This window comes from Pipistrellus hanaki, assembly GCF_964339955.1.
Source record: "Pipistrellus hanaki genome assembly, chromosome: 2".
Taxonomy (NCBI): domain Eukaryota; kingdom Metazoa; phylum Chordata; class Mammalia; order Chiroptera; family Vespertilionidae; genus Pipistrellus; species Pipistrellus hanaki.
In genome coordinates, this window is record NC_140504.1 from 35,077,665 (window position 1) to 35,102,587 (window position 24,923).

The 24,923-nt window shown below is 38.7% G+C and overlaps 1 protein-coding gene and 1 long non-coding RNA gene across 3 annotated transcripts in view; one reads left to right on the forward strand and one right to left on the reverse strand.

Moving 5' to 3' along the window:
• Positions 1–2,358: 2,358 nt before the first annotated feature.
• LOC311618496 lies at positions 2,359–9,671 on the forward strand. The gene is made up of 2 exons (XR_014794342.1): positions 2,359–6,166; positions 6,271–9,671. It is a non-coding gene; the product is annotated as an uncharacterized lncRNA (long non-coding RNA).
• Positions 8,579–24,923, reverse strand: part of ZMAT3 (zinc finger matrin-type 3) — a 29,878-nt gene continuing 13,533 nt past the window's right edge. Inside the window, exons 3-6 of one of the 2 annotated variants that reach the window (XM_084876105.1) lie at positions 17,372–17,491; positions 14,264–14,430; positions 14,042–14,142; positions 8,579–12,122 (exon numbers count right to left, since the gene is read on the reverse strand). In XM_084876105.1, coding sequence (XP_084732231.1) covers positions 11,911–12,122; positions 14,042–14,142; positions 14,264–14,430; positions 17,372–17,491 — 600 coding nt within the window. In that variant the 3' untranslated portion in view covers positions 8,579–11,910. The remainder of the gene's footprint in view (positions 12,123–14,041; positions 14,143–14,263; positions 14,431–17,371; positions 17,492–24,923) is intronic. The other variant, XM_084876106.1, reaches the window with a different exon arrangement.

A 24,923-nucleotide genomic window follows, 5' to 3' on the forward strand; every position in this document is an offset into this window, starting at 1 on the left:
TGCTGGCACTAGAAGGAAAGGGAGCCCTAATGAAAAACGGAGGCACGTTTCTCCTCCCCAGGAGAGACGTTGTCCTTCCAGTTTTATCTGTCCAAACCTGGACGTACATAACTAAGGTGTCACTGCCCGCCTTTTAAATATAATTCTGTTAGAGCAGTAAACTCTATGGCTTTAGTCGTTCATTTTAATTCTCAAGTGTATTTTTTTATTTTATTTATTAAATCTTTATTGTTCAGATTATTACAATTGTTTTTCCTCCCCTCCCGGATACCACCCCACCCTCTGCCCTTACCTCACCCCCCCATTGTCCTCATCCATAGGTGTATGATATTTGTCCAGTCTCTTCCCTTACCCCCCACTCAGACACCCCTTTCCTCCTGAGAATTATCAATCCCCTCCCATTTTATGCCCCTGATTCTATTATATTCACCAGTTTATTCTGTTACTCAGATTTTAAATTCACTTGACTTTTAGATTCACTTGTTGATAGATATATATTTGTTGATCATAATTTTTATCTTTACTTTTTTCTTCTTTTTCCTCTTTTTAAAGAACACCTTTTAGCATTTCATATAATACTGGTTTGGTGGTGATGAACTCCTTTAGCTTTTTCTGATCTGTGAAGCTCTTTACCTGCCCTTCAATTCTGAATGGTAACTTTGCTGGGTAGAGTAATCTTGGTTGTAGGTTCTTGCTATTCATCGCTTTGAATATTTCTTGCCACTCCCGTCTGGCCTGCATAGTTTCTGTTGAAAAATCAGCTGATAATGGTATGGGTGTCCCCAAAAACTGGAATTCAAAGTGATCGGGAGCTTGTTTCCCTTTGGGTTGAAAAAACACCTCGCACCCAGTCACCTGCCACTAGCCCAATTCGCGTGCCTCCGTACTTCAGCTTTTCAGCTGTTTAGCGCTTTGTGCTCCTCTCTCTTTCCTTCTAGTTGTAAGACTTACTTTCAGCCAGCTTTCCTGTGGTTCTGGGAAATGTGTGCAAGGCGCTCAGCCCTCACAGCCCCAGCTGCCTTGGCCCTTGCAGCATCAGCTACCTCGGCCCTTGCAGCCCCAGTTTTGTCCAGAAGGTCATTTGAACAGTTGTTCTGCTGTTTGGTCTAATTAGCATAATAGCTCTTTATTATATAGAACTAGAGGCCCAGTGCACAAAATTCATGCACAGGTAGGGTCCCTAGGCCTGGCCGGCAATCAGGGCCAATAAGGTTCCCCACCTCTCCATCTCCCTGTCTCCTCCTTCCCTTGCCACCAAACACACCACCACCATGCACTTCCTCCTGCCTTCCCGCCTCTGCCTTCCCTTACTCCCTCAGCACCCACCACCACCACCGCTCACCATGTTCCATGCCACCCTCTGGTGGCCAGCACTTTGCATTATTAGCATTTTATATATATAGATATAGAATAAACTTGCTAAATTAGACCTGCTTTCTGATGTAGCTAACCTTTTTCCAGCCCAGTGAAGCACCCCAACTTCTCTTAGGTAATTGTCAGCAGTAAATACCAACACAAAGCAGATTATTATTGTAGATCACGCAGGGAAAACAAAGGGTAAAATATTTAACTGCAGCAGTGTTTATATTCTGCACAGTGAGAAAACCTGAAGTCATTTTCAAGACCCACCATTTCTTACTTCTTTTCAGTTGGGTCAAGTCTCTAAACTTTCTAAATTTCCATTTTCCAGCTAATGAAAATAAAATAGGATTCTACCAAGTCTTCTACCTACCTACTCCAGGACTTCTGTGAGGATCAAATGAGATGAGGCACATGAAAATGCTTCACAAACATTTGGTTAAACTGTAAAATGTTTGCACCTGGCTATAAAGCAAGTCATGTGCCTGGGCTGAAGAAACTCCAAAGAGCTAGGAAGAAGAAGCTGGGCACTGCTACACGGTGTCATTACCCAGCACCCACAGAGACCATTTCTGGGATATATAACCAATAAAAGATGTTTTGAAAATAATATAAGGAATACCTCACATTAAAAAAGAATGAGACAGATCTTCATGTGCTTTTATAGAATGTTTGCCAAGGCCCACTGGTCACTGGGGAAAAGGTTTATATGGAATGCTACATTCATATTGCATAGAATATCTCTGGAAAAATATCTAAGCAACTGGTAACTGTGCATACCTTCAGAGAAGAAAATGGGAGTTGAGTTCAGGAATGGATTTAGAAATTATTTATTTTTAAAAATCAACTATATATATTTTTTAAAGGCCAATTCTCTAAATTATCCACACTACTGAGAGGGATAAAAAGAAATAACTGAAATTCACAGCCAATTCTAAGTAACTGGATTTCAGAGAGGTTAAGTGACATGCTTAAGAGCGGACAGGTGACAGAACTAGGGCCAGTTATGCTAGTATATGCTTTTTCTAATTGTTTAAACGACTTAAAAATGTCTCTTTTTATGCTGCCAGCTTGTTAAAGCAGAAACCATTATGTTCTTCCCCAAAAGAAATTATGTTTGGGAGAACTTCAGTGTTTTATAGTTTAGTTTTTATATTGGCAGCAGGATTTGCATGTCTGGTAAAATTTGCCCCTGTATATAATTTTCAAAATGTTCAACCATCTTCTATGATGAAAGATTATTCTAGTCCTTTCCTTCTAGTTTGGGCTTTCTTTGACCGTTGTTTTATTTTAGTTTCTATGTTTGTTGTTGTTCACATATCCGAACATGTATGGATAATGGATTTCTTTTTTAAAGCAAAAATAGATATTTTTAAAACATCACAAAAAAAAATCTTACACACAGACACTGGGGCAGTGGGGGCTTGCCCGGGGTGTGAATGGTTGGGGGTGGGGGGGAATTCAAGCAGGTAAAAAGGAGACATATGTAAAACTTTGGACAATAAATAAATTTTTAAAAATACAGATAAAAAAAACTTACACACATATGCATAAAGTATACATACATATACACATATTGCATCCTGATTCCCAATCCACCACTTCTCTCTCTCTGCACACTTCAGCAGCTAAAACTGTAAAAGAATAAACTCCATGATACCTCCTAAACACATGATGTCTGCCCTTGCTTTATTTAAAGACAAAAACTCATCTCCTCCACTATATGGTTGTTAGCCAAAGATCCTACTTCAAAGGTAGTGTACCAACCACATTCAAACTGCTAGCTGTAAGATTCAGAGCGTCCACAGGGTGGCAGTAGATACCTTTGCTCAAAGTCCACAACCTTGTAAGCTGTTTCTAGAAAACAGGGACCGCGAAGAGCCTCCGGCATCAGCAAAGATTAAAATTGAAGCTAAGATTACAGACATCTTGTTCCTTTCTGGAGAGATGGCTGCCAGTCAAAACACATTTAAAGCTTTAATTATATTTAAAGACATCCAATGCCGAGCAGACGTTACATAGACTGCCTATGGTGATTGCTTCCAACGGCCAATTTCAGTTATTTCTGCTCCTTTGGTCATGCTTCGTCACAAGTATTTGACATCTTAAAATATGTTTACATATCCTCCCTCCTAATACTCACACCTCAACCTCTATATCTCATCCTTCTCTCTCACACATGCACATGCATAAATACACAATGGAGTGTACTCTCAGGTGATTTTTTTGTTGTTTGGTAAGGACTCATAATCACATCCCTATTCAACAATATTTACATTTCACAATAGTTGCCTGTCTTCATCATTTTTGTAAATTCCCAATTTTCAATAGTTTATGAGTATCCCACAAATAAGCATAAAATAGGGTGGGCTACATCTCAAGATGATAAAAATTTTAATAGTCACCATCACAAAAATATCTATTTTTTATCTCTCTACAATCATCTATTAATTTACAATGGATTGGGAGCGTTCACGGCTAGTCTTTTACAGACAGGCAATTTTAAAGGATAATCATACCCCGTGCTTGGTCTTGAATAGATTTTCAGGGAACGGATAAGCCTCAGAAATGCCTGAGGAAAAAAAAAAAGGAAAAGCTGAAAAGCTCTACTGGTTTAAGACTTTTTTTTTTTTTTTCGTTAATGCCCATTATTATGACTTTCTTTTAAGCTAAAAATCTCTTGGAGATGATTTAATAAAATGTGCTGATGCCTTGAGCATTTTAAAACAGACTCAATGTGATCCATTCAGTTCATTCAGCAACATTTTCTGTGTGCGCAGACAAGAATGTTTCCCACGACAATAAGTGTATGTGTCTCGCATCCCGATGAAACAAGCCATAACAGCACCTTCTGGGCCTATAATCTACTCTTCAAATTGAGCATTTAAGGTCAAAAGTACATTGCGTACAATAACACAAAGTGCTTAACGACCATACCAATAATATATTGTACTTTAAAGCTAATCATCAGAGTAATTTATATGTGAACTACCCAAACGATTGATGGGTATATGCCAGTTAATGTGCTTATGATCTAGAAGCAGCTGTTATGAACCTGCTAAGCTTAACTTCTCTCCGGATTTGAAGGGAAGATAGATTTTAAAAATATATTAATAAAATTAAGAGCTCACTCCAACCTCAGGCTGATTTTAGTGAGGGGGGAAGGAGAGGGTAGTGTGGGCAGTTAGGTCAATTCCACTGCAAGCCCAAAAGCTGACAAGACTCCATATGAGTTCAAGTCCACGGCAGATTAGGTGCAGACTGACTAACGGTGAACCCACAGCCTCATCGCACACAAGCTGGCAATGCACCTTTCCCCTGATCTCCAACTCATAACCAAGCAATCTGCAGACAAGACTCAGAAAGTGTTTTATTCAATTGAACACAAAATGCCTGTTTATAGTAACGTCAAGCCTTTATCAGAAATCAGTACATGGTGAGGATACACAGCCAGAGCGAGCCATCAACAGCAGCAGTGTAAATGTTAAGTAACTTTTTTTGATTTCTGTATTCAATGTGCAGAAGAACATAAAACCAAAAGAGCAATTTCAATTTCACAATTCACAGTTGATTGGTTTTAATCCCATGACACTTTTTGCTGTAGCCCCAGAACAGAAGCAGATTTCCAACACATGGACTGGCACTTGGCACCAACAGCACACACCATGTTAATCCCCGGTAAGACACTGAGAGATAATTTTAGGGAGCAACCCCACTTTCACACAATTTTGACTGGCTTTTATTGTATTTATTTTTTAGCTATGGACTTTACTAGAGACATTGTTCTATTGAAATAGCAAAAACTGTTTTAAAAGCTTGTCACGCCATTAAATGGAGGGCTTTAATGTCACCCTTGCTTTCCCATGATTTTATTCTCTAATTCAGAACAATAGCTGCACTAAAATGCAACCTGAACAGTGAAAGCAAAGTCATTTTTGCTTCTGGATCTGGAGCATACAGCCAAGAGAGGCAATGTGTATTGTCCTAGCACATACATGGAATGCATTAGAGCAGTCTGACATACTCTAGTAAGGCATTTCAAAGCAGACACACCATACCCAAATTAAATTATTATGGGCAGCTGAGGATACCACAAGGTAAACAGCAATTTACACAGCATCAACATGAAATTCTTATAAAATGACACACAAATTTACAAAACCACAGGAAGAAGCTCAAGTACCAAAAGAAGGCAAACAATGATCAGCCCCTCTAAGAGTTTTGTTCCTGTAAATGCCGGATTTGCAGAGTAGAAATAAACTTTCTATGTTCTTTGCCCTAAAATATTATCATTCCTTCTGACATATGGGGTTACTTTTCCTTAAAAAAATAGATCATGTAGAGAATATACATATAACCAGTGATATAGAACATTTGTTTTCACTAGTGAGGGGGTCACTTAAGCACTTACATAGAAAGAGTTATGAATGAATCATGAGAGTCATTGAAATGCAAAAATAAATCCGATAAAACCTGCATTCCTTAGTATTCAACAGTAAAGTTCTATTTTTAGCAACTTCATTGGCTTAATGGGGAATTATGACATGAAAAGATCTTTAAGTTCAAAAAGATACAAAATGCCTAAAAAGGAAAAGTCTAATTAGTAAAGATTCATAATTTCACCTGAAGGGCCCCAAAGAAAATGTTATTTTAGAAGCCACGAATCTTACCAAAATAGCATAAATGTAAGATTCAAGAGCATTGAAGTTTCTGACATAATTCTGGCATATCCATTGCATCTTCATGACCTGGAGCAAGTCATTTAAATTCTTTGCCCACCAAAAAAAGTGGCATGATAAAGGCATATGTTAAAAAAAAAAAAAAAAAAAAAAAAAAAAAAAAAAAAAAAAAGAAAAAAAAAAGAAAGAAAGAAAGAAAGAAAGAAAGAAAGAAAGAAAGAAAGAAAGAAAGAAAGAAAGAAAGAAAGAAAGAAAGAAAAAAGGTTTTCCGGACAGTACTAGAGTAAAGCTAAAGATGGGTACTAAGGCTCACAATCTCAACAACTCATTGTACTACAGTACAGTCATTTTCAGTCCTGCTAATTATGGCTGGAGGAAGAATGGGCAAGTACCATCCATTCTCAGGGAACTCAAAGGCTTTAGATAAATGAATGGTTTTAACTTTCTAAACTACTTAATCTGCTCGTCTAGAGTTATTTAAAACTACTAATCATCTGGGTTTGGCTCGATATTTCCTGGTAGAACAGGTCAAAGCAGTGAAGGAAACGTGCTAAGATGAGAAAAGCAGCAGCAGGTTGCAATGAGGTATACGCTGATTTAATAAACCCCAATCAGCAACTTACAATTTTTTTAAAGAAGCTGCATAGTTCAGCAACATACATCATAACAACAGGAACAAGGGAGAACGTCTTGTCATGAAACTATAAGATATATGACAACTAAGCATTAAAAATGACCAACTTGAGAAAACTTCAGTGTGAAAGTTGTCTTCCTTCACTCTAAACACATATAAGACAGAAACTGGAAGGCTTAAGTCCACACAAGGAAAACTGTATGTTAACCGGCTCAGGTTATCAACTTCATGAGTTCAAGAAACATATGATCTAAACTTAGGATTGAGATGCTGCTTTTTAGAAGCTATTGATATTTAAACAAATATCAAATTTTAGTTAATGGCACCTATGTTGAAGTGTTTAAGGAAAAAGCATTGTCTGAAATTTACATTGAAATGTATATTTAAAATAAACTCTGGAATGGTGGATGAATAGAGGGTTGGACAGATATGTGGTAATACAAATATAGTAAAATATTGATTGCAGAATCTAGTGGTTGGTATATTGTAAAAAAAAAAAAAATTTTGATGCATGTTTGAAAATTTTCATAATAAAATGTGAAATTTCCATAATAAACTTAGTAGTGTGTTTTAAAGACTTAAACTACTCAGCAATTTGGAATTTTAAAAGTTATCTGACGTAGGAAAATTTTTGCTTTCAGAGTCCTTAGACCTGATTTGGGGAGATGCTTTCTTTACCATAGAGACAAAAGATCATAATTAATACCTATTACACATGACAATCTCTCCCCACACTTATTTGTAATACATAATTCCCTCTTCAGTAGACACAAGTTTGAAAAAGAACACTGGAATGAAGTTCTTCTCCAAGTCAATATCAAGCTCTTCCCAGCCCACCACCCCACCATTCACTAAAATATAAATGCAATACAGATAAAGGTGAAAAAATAATCTGTGACTGTTGCCAGTCTAGGACAGCTGAATTCACTTTCAGTGTGAATGGTTCCTGATCAACACTAATAATAGTTTTATTCAGTATCAAATTGAGACACCATTAAGAGAAAACAAATATGTAGAACATAGAGTTCACACAGAAATTTGCCATTCCAAGCTTCTGTGTGTAATAAACTGTGATTAGTGGCAATAATTACATCATCTCTTCTCTCTGTGAAATGCTAAGTCTCGCTAAAGGCACTCATATTCTGGGCTTAACAAAGACAGGCTCACACAGGACTGTAAGCCAGTATTTTTGTTGTTGTTGTTGTTGTTGTTATTTTTGGTAGCTACCCAGAAAAGGGGTTTACAAATGATCCTCCCATTCGTAATGGGAAGAAAAAGTCAAAAGAGCTATCAGAACAAATATATGGGAAGCTATTTACACAGATATTTGTCCATTTTTGCTAGACTGATAACTCACAATAGTAAAAATTCACTGCCAAAAATAAATATTAAAAAAAAAACAAAAAACACTATTATGTATGAAACTCCTTAACTGTGATTTGGCTGGTGCTACAATATAAAATTGGTAAGGTAGAATATTTTTAAACATCTCTTCAACATTAAACTTTGCCTACACTAACAAAACCTTTCTCTAATTTCTAAAGCAGCTCTAATGTTCTTATATGCCTCACCAAGTTCTTCATCGAGTACTTCTAGCTCAAGTTCTGACACTGAAGAAACAAAACAGATTAGGTTCCAAACCCACCTTTCCTAGGCTGCTCTGTGGAGAATACTGTGCAGGACGATTACAGGTCTCCCATGACATGAGCAAATTCCTTTTACATAGGTCACTGGACAGTCCTCAAACTGTCCATTGCTCATTGTTCCAGCCAATTCAGGGGTGAAGAGATCATAAATCCCACAGCTAATCCTTAAATTCTATATATAGAGGAAGATACAACTTACACTTGGAGCAAGGATCAAATATATTTGATCCTTGCTCCAAGTGTAGCTAGGTAGCTACAGCAAGTGTACCAGTGCCATAGAACAGCTCTGCAAAATAAAGTGGAAAATCTGGTGCTTCCTTTAGCTGTTCAAGTCAGAGGGACATAAGGATGATCTCAGCCATGATTCTTCACTCACTCTGAGTTTCAAAAACCGAATTGGTTTTCTAAGTGTACCAACTGATCAGAAGGGGAGATAGTGAAGAGTTGGAGGAGGAACTTTTTCAAAATGGGTGGTATACAAAAGAGAACTCAGTGCAAGAGAAGGCAGGCAAACAAATGTGATAAACAACATGCACATATTTACAAGTTGCAGTATGTGATATACAAAGACAAGACCATCAACGTATTTTCTGTTCAATGTGGAGTCAAAAGGATTATATGGCACACTCAGTTTTATAGCTTCAATTTTTTGAGGGGCGAAAAAAACAACACTTCAAAGGCATATGCATTCCAATCTTTAATTGGGACATGGAATTTTTCTTTTACAACTTCTTGCCCTCAATATGTTAGGGTTTCTGTCATCTTCTCACATTGATTTTGAATGACAACTTACACAAAGATATTCAGAGAAGATAGACTTGGATGCCATGAGTTCTTGCAGGTGATTACTGAAATCTACTTAATTGACTCCAGATGTTCCATCATTTGGGCCTCAGTCCGTCCTTGTACACAGCGTATAAAAGACACTAACATGATTCCTGGGGAACACAGGGTGCAAAGTCAAAAGCACGTTACAGAGCAAATGAAGTCAACAGAGATCACAAGTTGCGGACTGCAGTAGTAACAACAAGCTTTCTGACGGGGAAAAACACTGTCTTTGGAGGAATGTGTGGATATGAGAAACTGCCCCATGCAGAAATGTCTCTATTCAGGCATTTCCTTTCTGACAGCCTCACCCTTTGTCTCACCGAAGGAACACGGACTATCACAAAGTATCGAGCCCAGAACACAACCCACTGTCACCGAGATGTGGAGGGGCTTTTTAGGGGGATGTGTATGTAACCTCTATAAATGATCACGGAAGTTATTTATCAACTTCCTAGAATTTAGAAATTAAGGAGCAAACCAAGTTATTGTAGGCAATATGGTATCTAAAGTGTCATATAAAACAAACACATAGCTCTTTTTCTAGTGCAAAGAAATATAGCAAGTAAGAAATAACACTATAAATCTTTTTTTCTTTCAAAGAAAATGCGTTTATGCATTCCTTACATCCATTAAGGGCACTGGGAGACTGGCATCCTGAACACGAAAGACCAGGAAAAAACATCAAGGCCTTTAATCCACTGTTTTTTCGTATATAATGAAATTATTAGGTGGGGAGAGGGAGGAAAACACCTTCCTTTAATTTAACTTGCAAAGGAGAATTGAAAGTGGATGAATGTCACTTTTACAAAATGCAAATTCTTACCCACAATCTTTTACTGTTATCTGAAATAAGAATTCAATGAAATCTTCTCTATGGCATCACATAAAAGCATATACCTATAATTTTACACGTGTCTATATGTATATAAATATACATACAGAGAGAAAAGAAAATGGGAGTTTTAAATAATCATAGAACCAAGTGGCCAGCACTGTTATATTAAAATCTACCAAAAAAAATATATATAATTAGCAGCAAAGTGAATAATGTACTGACCAATAAAATAAGTTCTAAGTTGCCCTAATCAACTGTATTTTATAAATTACTGCACAAAGGATTATTTTACTAAGAGTCACATCTCTAAAGAGACGGAACATTCTTCTTCTGTTTCTGGGAGAGAAAAATATTATTAAATAATTTTACTTTTCAAAAACCATCACTTCAACAGAAGAGTGACTTGGTACTGTACCAGAGGTTAATCACAAAACTGAATTTTAAATATGGGTCTAGAGCATTCAACATTGTTTAGAAGTATTCAAGAAAGGAATGATTATAATTTTCCTTCTCCCCATCTCTTTGCATATAGAATTCTCAAGGGAAAGCGGGAGTTTGGTATTTTTTAATAAGCAATCAAGTATGAATTGACCATAGTGCAAAAATACTGCTCAACATAAACTTCTTTGTGGCCTTTCAAAAGAAGTCTGGATGAGCACCAGCTTTATGCATGTAAATAGAGTAAGGAGATAAAATACAGTTAATGAAAGTTCATAGAGTCCTCCATTACTTAATCTATACATACACTAGAGCTTTTAAAAAAAATACAAAACTAATAATACTGATGTCATTATCAGATAAAAAGCCATCTATAATGGATTTCTGTTATCTTCAAGGAAACTGAATTAAAAAGAATGAAATTAAAGTTCATGTATTTTTCTACCTGAAATGATGATAATGAAATTTAATCAACTTTTTAAAAATTCCTCTCTATCTATGAAACAGTATTTTTCAGGACAGCCAACGAACAACACGCAGATGAATGTAAGTAAAATATAAGGATCAGTTTATCTACAAAGTCTGCCAAACCAAACGCCCAGAGATCTAAATTTATGACTGAGGCCATCATATCAGGAACAAGTTATTATCAATGAAGTAACTCTAAATTGAAAAAACCCGAACACATCTTTACATTTCCTAAAATCAGCTGAAAAATACTTTTTAAAAAAAATATTGTATCTATCTTAAATTCATTGGATATTCAAATGTGGAGCTTAGAAATCCCGCAACACAGATGGGGCATGAAAATGATCTTATGAGACAAGCTAATTCAACCGGGATGGCGAGGAATGGGGAAAGGTAGCATTCAAACGTGTGAAATCTGTAACTGGAAATGAAGTGACACTGTTTGGAAGTCCACAAGGACGTCAGAGGTGTCTGAATCCAAGAACCTTCATCGCCATCATGGGAAGACATGATAGGAGCGAAAATGTCCTGGAAAAGACCCTAATGCGGTTTATGACAGCATGTCCTACCAACAAGAGACTGAGTGGAGGTGAGGTTCCAAAGGAGCCCTGGGAAAGTGAAATCTCTGCTTTAACGTGATCTGAAGAACTCAATAAAAAACCCTTTACTGAACAGTACACAAAACTGCGAAAAGAAGATGAGATTTTTACATAGTTAAAGCTCTTAAGTGGTCAGGCTTCTTACTGACCAGAACTTGGTCAAGATAAAAACTTATTTTTCATGGGGTAGGTAGGGAGGTCACATGCTCTAAGTGACGCAACACAGCTGACCTGAAAAGGCATCATGACCTAAGAAGCACGCTCTTGTCCTTCCCCTGTGCTGGCATCTCACGGTACCACTGCAGTCACGTGTATTAACATTAAGCAGAGGAATGTACTTATACCAAAAGGACCACAAAGCAGGGCATGTTGACAGAAGGCAGTAACAGGCAGGACAAGCTGCTCTATCGGAACACAACGATCCCTATACATAGCCCAGGTTCTCCATCTCGTTCCTGTACCGCTGTTCAGACACCTTGCTCTTATGCTGCTTGCTCTCTAAATGATGCCGGAACTCCACCTCTTCGCCAGCCCCGACGTTGCACATCGAGCAGTAGAACTGGCCGCTCGGAGTGACGCACATGGCCAGATCGCGCGGAATTCTCTGCCGGGAGCGGCGGTTGAAGTACGGGCCTGCTAACGCAAGAGACAAAAGTCATTAGTTCACTTCAAAACAGTCGCTAAGGGAATGACAACAGTCTGATCAACCATCTCTATAATTTGTATTTCTTAAAATTGTAAAATCCACAAATTCCTAGCTTCCAATGAATGAGAAGTGAATGGATTTTTTAAATTACAATTTTATACAGGTTCATCTAAAAGCTAATATGATTCTTTCAACTCTTGTCAAAAGGTTTCTGTAGAGCCAAACCCAAACTCTAAATGAAGAGATGTCTCTAGAAAGTAGATAGTTTTAAAAGTGATTTAATTTCCCAGCATTGTATGGTTTAATAATTATGCCAACTCTTTAACCCAAAAATTCTATTTCTAAGAATTATCCTAAGAAAATATTAAGAATTTTTGCATAAAGATTTATCAGTGAGGGTATTTATTTCATCAGTTTTTATAAAAAACATCTTTGGGAGGATGTGGGAAAAAGGAGAGTTCCAAAAATGCAATTTAAAAAATTACAGTAGACTGCCATGGTTAACCATGCTGTCACTAAAAGTAATGAAAATATTTTAATTATATGAAAATGTGATTATTATATGCTATTAAGTGAAATAAGAATATCACAAAATATAATCGCATTTCTATTTTAAAGAAGTATTATGAAGAGTGGAATGACATATGTAAAAATGTTGGTGAAATTATTAATCATTTTTTTTATTCTCTCTACATAACTGACTTCTTAGATTGGACCAACAGCTTATTGATTTTATGCTTTCCTTTTCTATACTATAATAAATAGTTGGGGCTTTTCTAAACATATTGCTTTCACTTCATTCTACAAATTTAACGTATTTTTATTGATATTTGGTTCTAATAATTTGTAATACTCTATATAGTTTCTTCTCTGGCCTATGAGTTATTTAGAAGTGTTTTTAAGTTTCCAAACAACTAAAAATTCTGCGTGATTTTTAAAAATAGTTTTGTTACTGACATCTCACTTAATTGTTCTCAGATCAGAGAACATAGTCTAAACTACCTCTGACCTAAAGTTTATTTCATCTAACATTAATATAGCTATCTCAGCTTCCTTCATTTTAGCTAATTTTTTCATCTAATTTTATAACCTCTGTCTTTTAACTGAGAATTTAGTAAATTTACATTTATCACAATTACTGATACATGTTTATGCTTTTTACAACTATATTATATTGTTGTTTCTATATGTCCTTATTTTCTATGCTTCTCTTACACCTTTCCAGTTAATTGTTTTTGTTTGTTGTTTGTTTTACTATTAGCATGAATAACCTACGCTGGTTTGTGTATGCATTGGAGGCCGGGGCAGAGGGAGGATGAGAGACTACTCAGGCCTATTCTCCCTCCTGAACATAATCAGAAAATGCAGAGAACATCCCTGTAAACTAGTTGTTATACCAAGGAAGCATTTTCAAAGCACATGTATGTCTGGGTCCTACTCTCAATGCACTGACTGAAAACCTCCGAGTCCTGGTGCAGCCTGTGCATTTCATAACAACTCCCCAGGCGATTCTAATTCCCTATCCTGGTTAAGCACCACTGCTAAAATGCTTTTAATTTTCCCCAATATATATGGATTCAACACTGTGCAACCTTAAACTAAATAGCTCATTTTTATAAGGGATTTTACATTCCTCAGCTGGAAAACACCAAAAGAAATATAAAAGATCCATCATAAAAAGGTCTTAAAACATAAACTATAGTTTAAAATAAAAACAAATAATATACTAAATAGAAAATAAATAAATAAATGAGACCTGAAATAAACACCAGCTTGAAAAGCCACCAGACCAATTCAAGCAAAGCAGCTTACCCCACATTCTCAGGGCTATCAATTACCATTAAAAGGAATAAAAACAGAGGAGCCCATTTGCAGCAGTAGCCAAGGTATGTGGAAATTCACTGTATACCTGAATTATTCTGTACTGTATACATATTTCTCCTATTAGGCATCATCTTATATTCATTCCCTTCTTTCCGGGCCCGCCGTTGACCGGCCTCTGAGGATTCCCTGGAGAACAGAAATTTTAAAAGAGTGAGACGTCTAAACAGGGATCCATTTCAGCTCTTTCTCTCTCCAGACACTCAGTCTCACACAACACTTTGGCCTCAGAGAAAACGGCAATACCTACGAGAATGAGTTACTCTGAGCTTCCGCCAGCCGCAGTCTCTTGGCATGATTCTTCCCTTGATAGTGAGCCTGAGCCACAGCTGGAGAACTAAAGGAGGCATCACAGAGCTTACAGTAATCATTCTCTGTGGCCAGGATCACTCGGCCTCCCGGCTTAAAGGAGCCCATCTGGCATCAAAGACATAAGAAACAAGGTTAAAGAGAAAGATCCGGAGCTTATTTCCTTCTCCTCCTCCACGTTCCTTCTAAGCCTAGGAGACACTTCATCATGGTTTTGCAGGACAATCACCAATGCTCATTGCTATCTCCAACGAGGAATTAAAAACAAAAAAACAAAAAACTTAAAACCCAGCATGGAAGATTGAAGGTAGTATAGGTAAAGGCTAAAATCATATTATCAGAAAAGTCAAGTCAGCCCAGAATCCATCCATAAGCATTTACTGATCACCTACAGTTTACAGAGCTTGCTATCTAATGCAGAGCCACAGATATACACTTTTTTTTTTTTTAATGAGCCCCTGCTCAAAGAGTCTACAAATTAGCTACAGATTCAATATAATTAGGGAGAAATAATCAGCAGACCCAGCCAACTGTATTCAGGCTGGAAAACAGTGAATTAAGGGAAGTCTAATACAGGGCCTGAAAGATAGTATTTATTCACTTAATAAATGTTACTGGGCTAATAAAAAACAACAAGCTAGATTCTGCCTGGAGGAGAATAAAACATATGAGAGTCTAGAAAGCATATCACATCAGGTCCAGCTGAAAGAAAGAGCACTATTTCACCTGGAAGAGAAGACTTTCTGGACACAGGAGAGCTGTCTTCAAACACCACAGAGAGCTGTGCTCTGAAAGAAAGCTATGGCCGGCTGTTTGCCCAAAAGGGCGGAGCTGGCTGAAAACAGTCCCTGCAGGGAGCAGCCATCCAGTTCCAGGGCAGCCTTCAGGACTCAGTACTGTGCCAACCATACTGCCAGAAGATCATTCTGGGAACTTTCCTTTCCTCTGATTCTATGTTTTAACACATCTCATTTACCCCCACAAATTCTTGAGGATGGAGCAATAGCTTTTTATTGCTAGCCATACATTAAGTACTGGACAGCTGACATTCAGAAAAGCAAAATTATACCTTGATGAGTAGAGGTCTAAGATCAAAAAAATTCTTGCCCCACTACATGTAACACCTTGGACAAGTTACCTAGCTTACCTGTGCTTCTAATAAACTTCCAGGTAAGACCGAGGTTGCTGGCCAGGGATTACTCTCAGAGTAGTAAGGCCAATACTGCTAAGTTACTGCAAGCATTCCAGGAAGTCAGGGCCCAGGACAAGAATGAGACAAGAAGGCACTTGCCATGGGCACAAAATTTAAGAGAGCATCAAAAAAAAAAAAAAAAAAAAAAAAAAAAAGCCCAGCAATCAAAATAAATACTTTAATGGAATATTTTTACAAATGCAAAAAAATCAATAAGGAACAAAATATCAAAATGTTAAAAAATGACAGGATCGGTAACTGCCATGCCATGCCATAGTGCAGCCTGAGGCAAAAGGAAAAATCAGTAATACTTAGCCTAGGTTCTTTAACCTTTCGTTCACCATTGAATTTTTTACATTAATTTTCAATTTTGAAAATAGTTATCTAGGCCCTGATTGGTGTTGTTAAGTGGTTAGAGCGTTGGCTCAAGCAATAAAGGGTCACAGATTTGATTACTGGTCAAAGGCATCTATCTGGGTTATAGGTTCGATCCCCAGCCCTGGTTGAGACATGTGTAGGAGGCAATCAATCCATGTCTGTCTCTCTCTCTCTCTCTCTCTCTCTTTCTCTCTCTCTCTCTCTCTCTCCTCTCTCCAGCCCTGGTTGAGACATGTGTAGGAGGCAATCAATCCATGTCTCTCTCTCTCTCTCTCTCTCTCTCTCTCTCTCTCTCTCTCTCTCTCTCTCTCTCTTTCTCTCTCTTTCTTCCCCCGCCCCCCCGCCTTCCCACCTTCCCCCACCCTCCTTTCCTTCCTTCCACTCTTTCTAAAAATCAATGCAAAAAAATATCCTTGGGTGAGGATTAACAATAGCAAAAAAATAAATAAATAGTTATCTTGACTACTGAGTTTTTAGTCTCCCTCTTAAACTTTATGCCCAAATGTAACGCATCCCTCTCCCCATCCTAGTCCCAGCCCTGAATGAAACAGTGCATGCAAAGTGATTAGCAGAGTACCTGGCATAGTAAGTTCTCAATTAGACTTATTATTTATGACCACTGTATTTTTCTAAGGACAAATAATACACCAGGACAGATTAAGGAGTAGAATTCATATGTCAGAGGCTGCTAAAGTACAGGAATATTTTGCTTGAAACACCCGCTCTATCTTTCAAAGAGTAACCAATTTTGTGTTCAACCCGAAAGTATTTATACAGGTTCTCTGGCCAGAAGTTAAAAAGAAAAAAAAAAGAAAAGAAAAGAAAAAGAAGAAGAAGAAGAAGAAGAAGAAGAAGAAGAAGAAGAAGAAGAAGAAGAGGAGGAGGAGGAGGAGGAGGAGGAGGAGGAGGAGGAGGAGGAGGAGGAGGAGGAGGAGGAGGAGGAGGAGGAGGAGGAGGAGGAGGAGGAGGAGGAGGAGGAGGGAAGAGGAGGAGGAGGAGGAGGGGGAAGAGGAGGAGGGGGAGGAGGAGGAGGAGGAGGAGGAGGGAGGAGGAGGGGGTATGCAATCTCAAGAAATTAATCTCAATAAAAGGCAAAATATAAAGTAAATGGGATTAACTGCAATAAAAATATAAACATTTAAACAATCTCTTGTTTTATTGAGGATCTGTTGGTTTTTATTCTAGTTTAGCCTAGACACAGGGTCATTTAAGCTCGGACTTTGAGAAATGCATAGGGAAAGACTCATGAAACAATATTTGTTTCATCATTTCATGCATCACAACCAAAGCATGAGAAATCTCAAAGCTCATGAGTTTTGGCATGCATTAAATCCAGCCCTGGAGTTGAAGGAGTCAAAAGCACCCAGTGGGACCTTTCAGGGGTATTTGCCCAATTGTACCATGAGGGGCACGTAGACGACAAATTTCATCCATGGCCATTTGTGCATAAGACAGCTTCCACCCTGCCACATGTCTTACCTGCGGAGGGACTGGAACAGCTGGAGAAGCCACGGGTTCTACCACATTGCTCATTCTGGCAGGCGGAGGACAGCTGTTTGCTGCATAGTAATTTCTGAGTTTCTTACCATGGTTTTTACCCTAGAAGTAAAGTGAAATGGGTAATCGCCATGGTGAAAATTTGTCAAATGGAATTTATATATTCACTTAAAAAAAAAACAGAAAAAATAAGAAAACCACAAACAGCACCAACTACATTTTAATCTTTCAGATATGACACACTAGGGTAAACAGACCACTACTAGATTTGATTACTTGATTTTAAAGTAAATGTCTATTCTTTGGTTCTAACTGATTACATTTATCTGGGAACAATAAAGGGACAAAGCCAAAAGAAATTAATTTCCTATATATTCCTAAAAAAGTATTACATTTTACAGTGATCTGTGTTCTTCCCAAACTTGTTGCCTTTCCTACGCCATTGCCTGAATGTAAGTTTCACTAGTGATCCGGTGCACGAAACTCATGCACATTAAAAGGGAATTAATTAGAGGAAATATTTTAATATTGCTATTTGCCCTTTCTTTATAATAGAAGTGTCAGGGGTAAAAGAAAATTAGCAAAATGTATATGAAAATCTTCCTCCTGTCAGAGTCTGGGGCACGCTATGGGAACCAGAGGCAAGGCCCTGCCCACCCACTTGCACCTCAAAATCACAAGAGACCCAGACCCGACCAGCCCTACCACCACTGGGCTAGATCCAGACCCAGCCAACCCCACCCCCGTCAAGCCCTGCCAGGCAGAGAACACAGCCTCAGGTCCCCCAGTCCCCTCAGGTGCCGGGGCAGGGTGTGTGGCCTGAGGTCCCCTGGCACAGGCCAGGGTGGGGGGCGTGCCTTGAGGTCCCCCGTCAAGCCCCACATGGTGGGGGGTGTGGTCTCAGGTCCCACAGCCTGGCGCCAGGGTGGGGTGGGGGGGCGCGCAGCCTCAGGTCCCCTGTCAAGTCCCACCAGGCTGAGGGCACAGCACCACGCAGCCTTAGGTCCCTGATGATTGCTCATTAAGGCTCATTACGGGAATTCGGCCTCCGCTGTGGGCACAGCCATCTTGGTCACTTTGAATATTCCCTCTTTATTAGATTAGATAGGATAATACTCTGACCTAATCTACTTTATAATCTGTGTGACAAAATGGGTAATCCAATTATTTTTACAAACATAGCTCTTACAGAGTAGCTTTTTACTTTGTGCATTAGATCATTTGCTGCTCACAAAAATCCTGTGAGAGGAACTTGCTGATATTATCCACAAAGGACAGCTGAAGAGCCATGATCCAGAGAGTGTGGGGGCCCTGCCACCAGCACCCAACATTCAGCAGGGCCACGCAGTGCAGCAGAGCTTGAGGCAGGCCTTCTGAGTCCAAAGCAAGGCCCTGGTTCACCACAGCATGATGGCTGCAGGAGGCACTGTGAACCTCTAGTAAAATGGATTTGCTTCTCTCACTGTGTTTCCTCCACATTATTATTCACACGACTATACTCCTGGAACTGCTGCAAATTGGTGGGAAGGGTCAGTGATCTAAAAGCATCCTAGCCGAAACTGGTTTGGCTCAATGGATAGAGTGTCGGCTTGGGGACTGAAGGGTCCCGGGTTCGATTCCAGTCAAGGGCATGTACCTTGGTTGCGGGCATATCCCCAGTAGGGGGTGTGCAGGAGGCAACTGATCGATGACTCTCTCTCATCGATGTTTCTAACTCTCTATCTCTCTCCCTTCCTCTCTGTACAAAATCAATAAAATATATTTTAAAAAATAAATAAATAAAAGCATCCTAATTGAGGAGAGGTAAGTATATTATTCTTTAAAACTACTTTGTAAGCATTGAACTTGTAGGCATTTATTTACCATCTATTATGTGCTAAGCCTTAGAAGGAATCAGGGTTAGCACACACTCTAGAAGAGGTGACAGATACGTATGCAGTTCATTAAAGTGATGTGCTAAGTTCTACCTTCTGACCACTCACTATGGTAGCAGGGGAGGTCAAACCCAGTGGTCATACCTGTGCCTTCATCATAGTCTATCTCTAAGCAGCATGACACAATTGACACTCTATCCTTCTACTGTCTTCTCTGACTCCCTCTCACACCCCTACCTCTCATTCTCTAAATGCTATGGTGTCCAAAGCCCTATCCTCAGCTCTCTTCTCTATCTACACTCAAACTCTCAGTTATTTTACCCACTCTCATAGCTTTAAAATATAATAAGTTACTGACTCCCAAAATTATCTATCCCCATCCTGTTATAAACTCAATGTCTGTGTTCCACCAAATATCATATAATGAAATCTAATCCCAATGTGATTGTATTAGGAAGTGACTGGGTCTTCAGGGTGGAGCCTAATTAGTGCCCCTTTTATAAAGAGGCCAGAAATACCCCTCACCCTCCACCTCCCATGTGAGAATATAAACAGGCGATCTGCAATCTGGAAGAGGGTCCTCACCAGAACCCAACTATGTTGCACCCTGATCTCAGACTTCCAGACCTCCACAACTTCGAGAAATAAACATTCTCTGTTTAAGCCACCCGGTCTCTGGTAATTTGTTATAGCAGCCCCAACAAACAAAGGCAATCCTTGACACCTTCAGAGCCACCTATCCAAATGACTTCCTGCCATTTATACTTTGCAGTCTTAAGAGACATGTCCAACTTAAAATATCTAAAAAATAACTTCTGATTCCCCCCTCACAGAACTCTCTCAAGACTGCCACCACCACCAGCCATCCACATGTCAGCAAATGGCACTCAAGAAAGGCCAGGGGTCCTTTTCTTGATTCCCTCCCTCCTTAAAGCCAACACGTCTAACCCACCAGCCAGTCCTCTCTGTCTGCCTCCAAAATATATCCTAAGTCATCCTACCTCTTTCCATGGACACTGCAAATACCACAGTAATCCAAGCTACCAACATTTTCTACCTGCAGCGAGAACTCCTTCCTGGTTTCTGCTCTCACTCTGTCCTCCTAATTCTCCTCACACCAGCTGGAGTGGTAATTCCAGACATATACGAGATCATGCCACTCTCTCACATAGAATCTTCCAATGGTTTCCCACTACACTGAAAATCGACACATCTTATCCATAAGGCCCCACATGATCAGACCCTGCCCACTTCTCAGATTTTATTTATACAAAACTCCTTCCCCCAGCTCATTATACTCCTGCCTCACTCGCCTTTTTTCTCTTCCTTGAACATAGCAAATTCATTCTCGCTCCAGAGCCTTTGTATAAGAGCTGTTCCTTCTGCCTAGAATCGTCTTCTTTCAGGTCGCTGCAGGGCTGGCTCCTTCTCATCTCTCAGGTCTCAAGCCAAGCAGCATCTCATTCAATCTGAAGGTAATGCCCACCCCCATCTACTCTCCACCCACTCCACCCTCCCTCCCCTGCCTACAAAAACTGAGAACAAAGGAAATGGTCTGAGCAAAGGTCCAGCCTGCTGGAGAGATGATCTTCAAGATCCTTTAGAGAAGAGGTAGGAGCTGAGATACAAGGAATGGGGAGTGAGGAGAGGGGCAGGGGAAGACTAATCATTAGTGGTTCTGGCCATGACACAGAACTTGGACTTCAGAGGCAGCAGGGGACCACTGAAGAACTTGAAGAAAAGTAGTGGCATGACTGGGTTGCATTTGATAAAGATTACCCTGGGATTAGCATAGGGATCAATTAAGTGTGAATAGGAGCCAGAAGCTGGAAATAAAGAGAAGAGAGCCAAAGATAAAACCCCAGGACACTAAAATATAGAATGCAGTAGAGAATGAGACCCAGAAAATGAGAGGAGACCGCCTGGCCTATGAAGTAAGATGAAAATGAAACAACTGTGGTATGGACGCCTAGAACAAGTTGATTCAAAAGAAGAATGTAGTTAAATACATTATAACCCAAGAACTCTACTTCCGGGTATTATCAAACAGAAACCATATCTAAGGAGATTTTTACAACAATGTTTCTAGAAGGACTGTTTGTAACAACTGAACAGTGAAAACAAATTAAGTGTCTGTCTACAACATAACAGTCTATTATGACAATGGAATACTATATACACAGTATTATAGTAATTATAGTCTATTCAGACAATGGAATATTATATACACAGTGAAAATAAACACTCTGGGGTCATTCATGCATGGCAACATGAATGATTCTCATAACAAAATGTTGAATAAAGAGTAAGCTGCAGAAAAAGATACTTAAGAATAATCTTTTTATTTTATTTTTTATATTTCTTTATTGATTTCAGAAAGGAAGGGAGAAAGAGAGAGAGAGATAGAAACATCAATGATGAGACAGAATCATTGTTCGGCTGCCTCCTGCACACCCTCCACTAGGGATTGAGCCGGCAACCCAGGCATGTGCCCTTGGCCAGAATCAAACCTGAGACCCATCAGTCCGCAGACTGATGCTCTGTCCACTCAGCCAAGTCGGCTAGGGCAAGAATAATCTTTTTAAAATGAAGGTTAAAAACATTAAAAAAAACAAAAAAAACAAAAAAAAAACCTACATTATAAATAAAACACTACATATTATATAGGAAAATACATGTAGCAAAACTACCAAACAAGTGTGGGAACAGAAAATACCAATCAGTATAGTGGCTACATCTGGAATATACCAATCAGTATAGTGGCTACATTTGCCTTCTAGTTAAAAGAATGAAAATCATCAAATCATTTGAAGAGCACCTTCCCCTCCCCAATTCTTTCCTTCCAGGCGGGGAAGGTGCTCTTCAAATGATTTGATGATTTTCATTCTTTTAACTAGAAGGCAAATACACATGAACATTATATAAATTTAGTGCCCTTTTATGCCTGAAGGACTTCATAATAATTTTAAAAAAATAATAAAAACAAGAGTGGTTCAACAGGCCAAATGCTACTGTGGGATCAAAACACAGAAGTTAATGAGTTAATGCTTGGATTTAAAAAGACAGAGACCAAGAGTAAACTTGGTAAGAACGATTTCAGTAGTGTAGTGGGGAATGAAAGGCATATGGGTGGCTTAAAAAGACAATGGCGGGTGTAAAACTGAAGACAACCAGCACAGGCAACTTTTTAGAAGAATTCTACAACATAGAACAAAAAAACAGAGTATAGAGTTAGAGGGAGAAACAAATCAGTGAAAGATTTTTTTAAAGATGGTTTGTCTTTTCATTTTCTTGCATGTATCTGTCCAATTTTCCCAACACCATTTATTAAAGAAACTATCTGGACTCCATTGTGTGTTCTTGCCTCCTCTGGCAAATATTAATTGAGCATAATGGTTTGGGTTAATTTCTGGGTTCTCTATTCTATTCTATTGGTCTATATGTCTGTTCTTGTGCCAGTACCAGGCAGTCTTGAGAACAGTAGTTTTGTAATACTGCTTGATATTTGGTATTGAGATCGCTCCTACTTTGTTCTTCTTTCTCAGGATTGCTGCAGCTATTTTGGGTATTTTTTTTATTCCAGATGGATTTTTGGAGAGTTTGTTCTAGGTCTGTGAAATATGCCATTGGTATTTTAATGGGAAGTGCATTGAATCTATAGATTGCTTTGGGTAGTAGGGACATTTTAATGATGTTGATTCTATCAATCCACAAACTTGGTTCTTCTATCTATTTATATCTTCCTCTATCTCTTTTTTCAGTGTCCTGCAGTTTTCTGAGTATAGGTCTTTTACCTCCTTAGTTAAGTTTATTCCTAGATATCTTACCTTTTTTTTTTTTTTTTTTTTTTTTTTGGTGTGATGGTAAATAGAATTGCTGTTTTAGTTTCTCTTTCTGTAAGTTCACTTTTGGTGTATAAAAATGCCATAGATTTTTTGGTGTTAATTTTGTATCCTGCTACATTGCTGAATTCATTTATTAAGTCTAGGGTTTTCTAAGTACAGTATCATGTCATCTGCAAATAAGGGCAGTTTTATGTCTTCTTTTCCAATTTGTATGCCTTTTATTTCTTTTTCTTGTCTGATCGCAACGGCTAGTTCTTCAGTATTATGTCAAACAGAAGTGGTGATAGTGGGCATCCCTGTCTCATTCCTGTTCTTTGGTGAAATGGTCTTAGTTTTTGCCCATTGAGTATGGTGTTGGTTGTAGGTTTGTTATTATGTTGAGGCATGATCCCTCCATTCCCAATTTGCTGAGGGTTTTTATCAAGAAAGGGTGTTGGATTTTTCTCAAATATTTTTCCTGTATCAATGAAGGATAAAAGAGAGAAGAGATCATCAATATAAAGAACCCACCCTGCTATTCCAAGATAGGCCTAATAGAATTATCTGGAAAAAGAGATAAAATAGAGAGAAGAATATTATTAGATAAACAGTATGAAAGAAAATTCCCCAAAGCTCAAGAGAAAGAAGAGTAAGCAAACTGACAGGATCTACTAGTTCTAACCAGGATGAATGAAAGAAGATCCAGGCACATCCTTCACTGTGAAATTCCAGGTAACAAGGATTAAAAGGAGAGACTAAACGCTTCCAGAAAAGGAAGGGAGGAAGGAAGGAAGGAAGGAAGGAAGGAAGGAAGGGAGGGAGGGAGGGAGGGAGGGAGGGAGGGAGGGAGGGAGGGAGGGAGGGAGGGAGGGAAGGAGGAAAGGAGAGAGAGAGAGAGAGAGAGAGAGAAAGCTCAAAATTAAAGTAGGTCACCCACAAATCTATCAAATATAAAGGCACAATGCAAACATTTTCAGATATACAAGGGCTCAGAAAATTTTATTTCCCAGGTACTCCCTCACTTTATTTTTAAAGAAATGTGTTGTAATACATTTACCTTTATTCTTTCTTCCTCTGTAATGTGAAGATATACTCAAACAAAATAAGATTTTTTTAAAAAACACACACGTATATTTGGAAAATAGTAGCCCAAGTGAGAGAGCAAGGAAGACAAGTCCAAAATTGAGAGCCCTGCAGCAAACCCAGAGGGCAACCAATTGAAAATGGAGCAAGTAAAAAGAGTGATAATAAAAGGGCATTCCAGCCGAAACCAGTTTGGCTCAGCGGTAGAGCTTCGGTCTGCGGACTGAAAGGTCCCAGGTTCGATTCCTGTCAAGGGCATGTACATTGATTGCGGGCACATCCCCGGTAGGGGGTGTGCAAGAGGCAGCTGGTCGATGTTTCTCTCTCATCGATGTTTCTAGCTCTCTATCTCTCTCCCTTCCTCTCTGTAAGAAAATCAATAAAATATATTTAAAAAAAAAAAAAAGGGGGGGGGGGGCATTCCATACAAGAGACAATGTGATTGAGAGTTTGAAGGGGAAAATAAGGATATGGTAATGATACATTATGTAAGAACAAAAAAGGGAAAAAAGAAAGGCAATGACAAACTCTAGGAAACACAGAAAGCTACACAATTAAGTCATATTCCAAATGTGAAACAACTAGTCCAAATAAGAACAAGAAAAGTGGGTTTCAAGACAACAAATGAGAGGGATTGTAAGCAATAAAAAGAAAGATTATAAAGCTAGTAAATGGTTTTTTAAAAAGGCATAAGATTCAACTACTCTGTCTGTGGTCTAGCCACTCTCTGTCTCACTGCTTCACTAATAAACT